General features: G+C 47.0%; 1 protein-coding gene across 2 annotated transcripts in view; it reads right to left on the bottom strand.

The window, feature by feature from the left end:
• Positions 1–1509: 1509 nt before the first annotated feature.
• Positions 1510–8349, bottom strand: part of Pdss2 (decaprenyl diphosphate synthase subunit 2) — a 243409-nt gene continuing 236569 nt past the window's right edge. For both annotated transcript variants that reach the window (XM_026787457.1, XM_005363584.3), the window contains one exon: positions 1510–2325. In XM_026787457.1, the coding sequence (XP_026643258.1) occupies positions 2292–2325 (34 nt within the window). In that variant the 3' untranslated portion in view covers positions 1510–2291. The remainder of the gene's footprint in view (positions 2326–8349) is intronic.

Raw genomic sequence — 8349 nt, 5'->3', positions numbered from 1 at the left:
TCAGCTCATTTAATCTCATTTTACAGAAGAGGAAATTGAGGTGAGAGGGAGTGACTGTTGAGAGGCCAGACAGTGAACCAGACCTGAGGCTTGATGCAGGCTCCCTTGTCTTGTATGGCCACCCAGTTGCGTCCGGGCTCCTCCCTGTGGCGGTTAATGATTAGAATCCAGTCAGCGTTATAGTACTGTAGCCATAGTTACTAATTAAGCCAAGTTCACCGAGAAGAGCCATTCCAAACAGCGGAGTGGAAGGCTCTATGGACAATCTAAGGACTACAGAAGGCGGCAGTGTAAGCCGTTCAATTATCACAGAGCCGGCTCATAATACCTTACCGTCTGTAGGCTTCCATTTTCTCCTCACTGCATGCCACATGCTGGGCCAGGGTGAAGCTTTTGGGAGGAGGAATTCAACTAAAATAACTTCCCCTCGTGTTTGAGTGAGGCGGGTAATACAATCTGCTACTGTGTTTGCTGTTTCCAGATAGGGCTGTAATTACAGCACACACGGAGGATGGCAGCTGAATCTCAGTCGGGATCATTTGTGTAAACTCAGCCTTCTTGTCAACGGTATCCTCATATTGCATTTGTGCAGACCGCAGAAACCATCTCCCGTGAACCACGCTGAGATAGTGTCCGATTGCAGCCTATGCGATTGCTCAGACTCTTTCTGTAACTCAGTGTCTGTGGCTCAAGACCAAAAGCTGCCATTCTGAGTTTAAAACAGACCTCCCACCATGAGTCCCAGCACAGCAGTTACATTTTGGAAAGTCGTAAAAAACAGAGGCAGTCCCTAGCATAGGTGAGTATGTTGTGTCTGAAATAAAAACAGTGGCCTTTGAAATGTGTCTCTGTTTTGAGACAGCATTTCTCTGTATAGCCCTGGCTGTCTTAGAATCCACTCTGTAGACCATGCTGCCTCTGCCTTCCAAGAGCTGGGATTAAGGGCATGCACCACCAGGTTTGGCTTGAAATGTGTCCTGGACTTGATCTTTAAGACAGAAAGGCAGACTGTAATGATCTGTTCTGTCTCTTTAAGAGACAAGCCACACCCACTCCCTCCCCATCTGCTGAGACAGGCAGATCTTCAGCTTCCAGCCTGAGTCTCTCTCTTTTCAGTCTCCCTCTCAGAGAGGCAGCTTCTGCCTCTCCCCACTTCTCCCCTCCCCCACTTCTCTCTCCCTTCTCTCTCTCCCACCCCTCTCTCTTCTCTCTTTCATCTCTTTCTCTCTCTCTGCTCTTCTCCCATTCTCCCTTCCATAATCCACAGAATAAATATCTAACCTCACTCTGCATGGCGTGCCTATCCATGTCTCTGTCTCTTGCCCGCTGCTGCGTGTCTCCCTGCCCTGGACCAGCCACTGCTCAGGGACCTGCAACCATTTCCCTGCCTGGGACTGGCTGCTCTCAGGGCCCGCTGACACTGCTGGGGGACCTGAAGTGTTTCTGCTGCCTGCCACCACAGGGAATCCAAAGCATTTCTAATTTTTCCATTACACAGACAATTTCTGATAACAATTGAATCAACACCTGGTAAAACTTTAATCTCCAACTTCAAGAATTTGGCAACTTAAGAACATTTTCCCCACCTCTCCCAAATATGATAAAAACTGAGATGCACAGGCCTCTCATGATATAGCCACACAGACATGATTCCGAGACATCAAGCAACGCCCATTTTTCTTAACTTATAGAAGAACGAGTCTCCACTACAACGGACGGGTCATCAGGTTTTGATGTGTCCATGCTGGCTGGCACCCAGTGTTTCTCTTGACACCTGCAGCTTCCAGCTTGCTCTGTCTTCTTCAGAAGGAAAACCACAGCCATCGGCCTGGCGCCATCCCTGGCGTGGTCCAATCAATAAGGACTTATTTCCTGTCCATTTGCTGAGGTCACAGGAGTGGGTCTCATTAATTATTTCTGTTGCTGCAGCCTCAAGTGTGCTTTGGCGTGACAAGTGAAAACTGGGTGACCTTTTTTCCTTCTCGTTTTGTTTGTAGTGGTTCCAAAAAGATAGATTCATTAAACAACGGGGTAAAAGAATAGGAAAAAATTGCATACGTTTTAAAAATCATTAACATATTAGTTATTTCATCTCAAAAGCTCTCCTCTCCACCCTGTTCTCTGGGTTTTTCAGCTAAGGAACAATAGTGTCTTTTTAATGTGGTGTCATGAAAATCTGGTCACAGCAAACACAATGTTTTCTAAAGCCGATCTGGCCTCTGAGGGAGGAAAGCTCTCCAGGGCCTCCAGTGCCTTGTTTCCATGGTAACGACACAGGTCAATAGCTGAAGTCACACCTTTGCCAGCTTTGATTGTTTCTCGCAACTGTTAAGAAATAAAAGCACAATAAGTCAGTTTTCGGTTGTACAGTGAGGGCTACAATTTAACTGGGGGTACGTGTTGGAAACAAAGGCAGGGACAGATATGAATCCGTATCCCTGCTCCTTCCTGCGGAGGAAAGAGGCCATCATCCCAGGCCATCTCCAGGCACCATCCCCCTAAGGCTACAGGCGTGTTCTCCAGAGCAGCACAATAGGCTCCAATCAGCCCAATTACATCTCCTCCCACACCCACCCCTTGATCTGCTGGAAGTGCCCTGCTGGGAAGGCAGCACAAGGCCAAGCCCTGACTTCTCTGGCATCCCAATTTTATTCCAGGAAGCCTCCACTAACATCTTCATTCAAACTCAAATTAAAACAACAGCAAACAACAACAGAAACCGTATGCTGACACAGTAATGAAAATGAAAACACGAGAAAGATATATATTACTAAAAACCTGACTATGACTTATTTAAGACCAAAATACTTCACTTGGGAAGAATGAAGCAAAGCCTTTTTTGTAAAGAATAAAACAGACTCACACTAACCAACAAGCTGACTTCCAATTTCTCTCTGGGATTGTAAGAGAGAACCAAGGAGTCAGGAGGAGTGGTGCACACCTTTAATCCTAAAATTTGGCAGGCTGAGGCAGGTGGATTTCTGTGAGTTAGAGGCCAACCTGAACAACATGGCCAAACTCTATTTCAAAGACAAACAAAAAACCAAAAGAGGGTGGTGTAGATCGGACCCAGTTTGTGCTGCTCCTCCGAGGACCCGAGTTCAGTCCCCAGCACCACGGTAGGTGGTCAGAACAGCTGTAACTCCAGCTCCAGGGGGATATGGCTTCCACAGGCAACTACACTCATGTGTAGAGACCCATACACATAACTAATGATAAACATCTTTAAAAAACTTAACAAAATGATTATGATTTAGAGATGGAAAAGGCTTCATCTTTTGACCTTAAGTTACTTGGCCCCAGTTTGATAGTCTCATCAGTGAGCGCATTGAGGGTATCTCTCATTCCATCAGTCAGTCAGCCCAGGCACTCCCAGGCTAGCTCACCAGACCAGTCCCAGGCTGAACCCTCTGACCCCTAGAGTGGAGGTGAGTGGGGCCCTGTACAAGACCCAGCCTGTGAGTCATGGAAGATGCATGCTACTTACAGGCTGCAGCAAGGAACTGTCTTTGTGAATCCCTCTAGGGCTTTCTTTCCCTCTGGCTCCAGGGACAGCCACACAGTAGGTACTTCTCAGCCTGGATACCTGAGTCACAGCAGTGAGTACTGTATGTCTCTCCTGCCCGCGACAGACATGGGCATTTCTTTTTGTTTTTTGTTTTTTTTTTTCTCTGCATAGCACTGGCTGTTCTGGTTCTTGTTCTGTAGAGCAGGCTGTCCTGGAACTCAGATCCGCCTGCCTCTGCCTTCTGAGTTCTGGGATTAAGTGCGTGTGCCACCACCGCCAGGCTCTGATGTGGACATTGTCTCTGATGCAGTCAGTGAGCCCTCATCCTGTAGCTCCATCCGAGCTCTCAGATTTCTGCTTCATTCTTTTCAACTGTGCTACTGGGGACCCTGGGAGCCTCCAGCTAGGCTACATTTCACGATTACCTCCCAAGGAGCCTCCCCAAACCATCCTGCAGCCCATACTCCATCTACCATGCCACATTGCCAAGAAGAATTTCTACTACACTGCAAATACAGCCTTGTCTGAAATCTGTCGCTGACTTCCAACAGCCTTAGCAATCGAAGCTGTTTCAGGAAGACTACAAGTCCTTCCTCTTGCTCTTACCCAGCTTCATCTCCCCTTTCTGCCTCTGCTCATGTATTAAGAGGAATTGCTTGTATTTCTCAAAGCTGATACACCAGTTCTCCGGTGGTCATCTTTCCATGTCTGGTAAGCTCCCTAGACTTCACCTGGACGGAAGGCACACCGCACGCTAGGATGACGGCAGTAGGAGCTAGCTGCTCTTCTTCCTCTAGGCTCCTAGATTATCCTGTACACATCTGGAGTTCAGTATTATTACATAGTGTTGTATTTTCATTTTCTACCTACTGGCTTCCTTGTGAGATTTTAAGCTACTGTATAATTTATGCACCATGAATAAAAAATATGTGCTGGTTTATTACTCTAATTACAACCAAGAGGCCAGAGGTCCAGAGAAACTCAGTGACTCAGGATAACAGACGGAACTCAGCAAAGCTGAGATCAGAGGTCACATTTCTTATTCAGTTTTTCTTTTAACGTGTGTGTGTGTGTGTGTGTGTGTGTGTGTGTGTGTGTGTGTACACCTACCAAATCATGTGTGATGAGATCAGGTTCTCTTCTTCTACCTTTCCATGGATTCTGGGCATCACACTCATGTCAAGCTTCTGCAGCAAGTGCCTTTACCTGCCAAGCCATTTCACATTTGGGGGACACAGCATATCACTCTGCCTGCCCTACTCACGATATAGCCCCTGCCTGCCTTACTCTCTGGCAATTCTTTGGCTTCAGCTTTAGATGGGCAAGAGATGGGGCTAAAGCATGCACCACCTACCCCAGAGGCCGCATTTTCTGATGCCTTAGCCTCCAGAGGCACTTACTAAACTTCCAATTCTGAGCACCCGCACAGAGAATATTCCAGCCTAGGTTTCCCTAGTGCAGAGCCAGCTTCAAGTTTCTATTGCAGTGCTGGTGTTTGAGGGAAGCCAATCAACTGTTCTCAGCTCGAAGTGAAGATCATATCTGTTCTTCAGGGGAGGTTGGGGGGCTCCATGAGACAGAATGGATCACTGGGTGGTATATCTGTCTAGCTCTCCCTCCAAGGCCTCAGCTGCCTGATCAGGTCAGATCTGCTCTGGTTCGATATACAATAACCTCAAGGCAGCTGGACTCAGATCCTGAAGGCACGAGTAGGCAGGGTATGCCCCCACTTTCTTTATCTGTAATCTTCCTGGATCTAAACCAGACAAGCCAGTGCTTTAGATCCTTGGCTGGCGACTGCAGGCAGGTGGGTGTCCACAAGAATTCTGCTGAGTTTCTAAGAACTCACCGAGCACCCACTACATGGAAGAGTGGAATGATCCTTCTCTGCTCGTGGCTGGGGAGCTAATTAACGAGAAAGTGGAGGCAGTAATGTGGGACTGCAGGTACAGGGCGCTCCAGAAAGCCTTGCAGAGCGGGCTGTGGCAGCAAGCGGGTGCCGGGGCAGGAGCAGCAAGAGACTGCAGGGAAGAGTGCAGCAGAGAGCAGCAGGCAGAGCATGCGGAAGGAACACAGCCAAATGGCACAGCTTGCAGAGATAGATGTCAGGGGACCCAGGGCAGCTCTGAAGACCAGGCTAAGACATTTGTATTTCTTTTTCTTCAAAGTTTAATTATAAAGTACTTGAAAACTTGAATGCTGTATGTGGTAGTACATGCCTGTAATCTCAGTATCCTAGCATTTAGGAGTTGGAAAGAGGAGGAGTTCAGGGGCCAGCCTGGATTACATGAGAGGGAGGGAGGGAAGAATATAGGAAGGGGCGAGGAGAGAGAAAGAGAGAGAAACTATAAGCAGTAGTGTGTTTGTAAACTAGCTCTTGATGTAGCATTTGAAGACTTCTGTATTATAATATTATAATATGCCTATTATGACTGATTTCAAGATGGCACGGCGCATGGGATCAGAAAATTCTTAACTATTTCATAATCACCATTGGGAGTTGGCTTGGGCACATCTTTGGCAGCAGGGCGCTTCCTCCTAGTTTTCACCTGAACATTCTTTCACATAATCACAACACTGTGATCTCTCTAAGAGAGCTAACTAGAAACAGTTCTAATTCATCTTATTAATTATTACTATTGTGTATGTCTGTGAGAGGCCACCATGCAGATGTGGGAGCAGAGGACAGTCCAGGACTTGGTCCTCTTCTTGCATCCTGGGCCCTGGGAACTAACCTCGCGCTGTCAGGTGCTTCTACCTGCTGAGCCATCTTGCCAGCACCAAAGGTTAACTTGAAGAGTTAGATAATTTCCTATATCTCAGATTTAGTCCTGTCTTACCCTTCGTCCATTTAACTAAGAAATAAAATGTGTGTGGGTCTTCTGCCTGCACCTATGCTTGCGTCCCATGATTGGGCAGTGTCCGAGGAGGCTAGAAGAGGGTGCTGGATTTCCCAGAACTGGAGCCACAGACATTTGTAAGCGGCTATGTGGGTGCTAGGAATCGAACCCACATCCTCGGGAAGAGCAGTCAATGCTTTTAACTGCGGAGCCATCTCTCCAGCTCAGTCCAATGGTTTTTCAATGAAAAAAAAATTTTTAAAAGGAAGGACATGACCGCTCCTAGATATGGTGGAGAAGGTTTATTTTAGATACGAGGGCGAGCATAGCCATCTGGAAGAGGACAGGGTGACTATGACACTGAGCCAGGCCATTTGAAGAGAAGTGGGAGGGGAGAGGAGCCAAGAGGGGTGGCCTGGGCCAAGAGACTGGCATGGCCAAAATGGTTGTTATATAGGGAGGGGCCAGAGGAGCTGGCAGGAGGGAAGCCCAGCCCACACCTGGGCTGGAGAGTTCAGGGTAGGGGATGGGTATGCTAGTCAGGAAGGTCCTGTAACAGGTACAGACTGAGGGATGCTTTGAGAAGTTAATGGACACCTCAGTCAATTTGTCCCGGGTTTTTTTTTTTTTTTTCAAACCATGATCAATCAAAGTTCACACATTACATTTGTCTGCAATGACATTTTTGGCTTTTGTTTGCTTGTTTTGAGATAGGCTCTTACTAAGCAGCCTCTGGCTGGCTTTGAACCTGGGAAGACCCTCTTGTCTTTGCCTCCTTGTGTGAGAATAGCTTTCTGTCGACTTGACAAGTGCTCATGTTGTCAGCTGAGAAGATGCCTCCATCCAGATGCCCATAAGAACTCTGTAGGACATTGTCTTGATGGACATGGGTGGGCTCAGGGGTGGTGCTGCCCCAGAGCGTGTGGTCTGAGTTGCATAAGAAGCAGGCTGACGTGAGCAAACCAGTAAACACAATCTTTCATAGCTTCTGCTTCAGTTCCTGCGTCCAGGTACCCGCCTTGAGCTCCCTCAGTGACGAGCATGTCCTGAGCGTTGTAAGAAATAAACCCGTTCGTCTCCAAGTTGTTTCTGGTAATCACAGCAACAGAAACCCTAAGTCAGCCAGGCTGTCCTGAAACTTGCTATGTACCCAAGGCTGGCCTTGTACTTGTCCTCGTACACTTGCCTCTGTCTTCTGGGTACCAGATTGTGGGCGTGGGACATTATGCCCAACGACACCGTCATTTTTTTTTTTATTTAAAAACAGGCTATGCTGTAGAATATTTTTATGTTGTAGGATATTTTGTGAACTTTATTTTATTTTTGAGATAGAGTCTCATGCAGTCTAGGCTGGCCACCAACTCACTGTGTGGCTTCTGACCTCCTTGACTCTACCTTTTGAGTGCAGGAATTACAGGCCTATGTGCCCCTTGCCTCTTCTACAGAACCTAGGGATTTATATACACTAGGCAACTGCTCTTTCCACTGAACTACACTCAATCCCCTGTGAACTTTACTGAAACAGGTTCAACTGCATATTTGATGATAGCTAATAGAGCTTCTAGTTTGGTAGACCACTTTCCCCAGAATGTTCACAGACTTCAGTTCTCCCCAGAACCTATGGGTGGAAGGGAAGGATAGAATTGACTCTCAAAAGTTGTCCTCTGACCCCAACATGTACACCTTAGAACATATGCCCACATATATATACAAACACACAACAGATAATATAATTTTAAAAATATTGTTTGAAAAGATACATTAATTTGAGCTTGAAGAAGCTGATCACAAGATTCACATAGGAAACTTCAAAAGGCAGATGTGAGCACATGCTTTTAATTTCATCACTCAGGAGGCAACAGGACCACCCTGGGCTACACAATGAGAACCTGTCCTAGAAAAGAGCAAGCAGAAGCCACTAGATGTGGTAGCTCACAGCGGTAATCCTAGCTCTCCAGTGCGCTCTCTCTCTCTCTCTCTCTCTCTCTCTCTCTCTCTCTC

This window comes from Microtus ochrogaster, linkage group LG9, assembly GCF_000317375.1.
Source record: "Microtus ochrogaster isolate Prairie Vole_2 linkage group LG9, MicOch1.0, whole genome shotgun sequence".
NCBI classification, from domain to species: domain Eukaryota; kingdom Metazoa; phylum Chordata; class Mammalia; order Rodentia; family Cricetidae; genus Microtus; species Microtus ochrogaster.
Note: the sequence above shows the minus strand (reverse complement) of the source record. Positions and strands in the feature narration are given on the sequence as shown.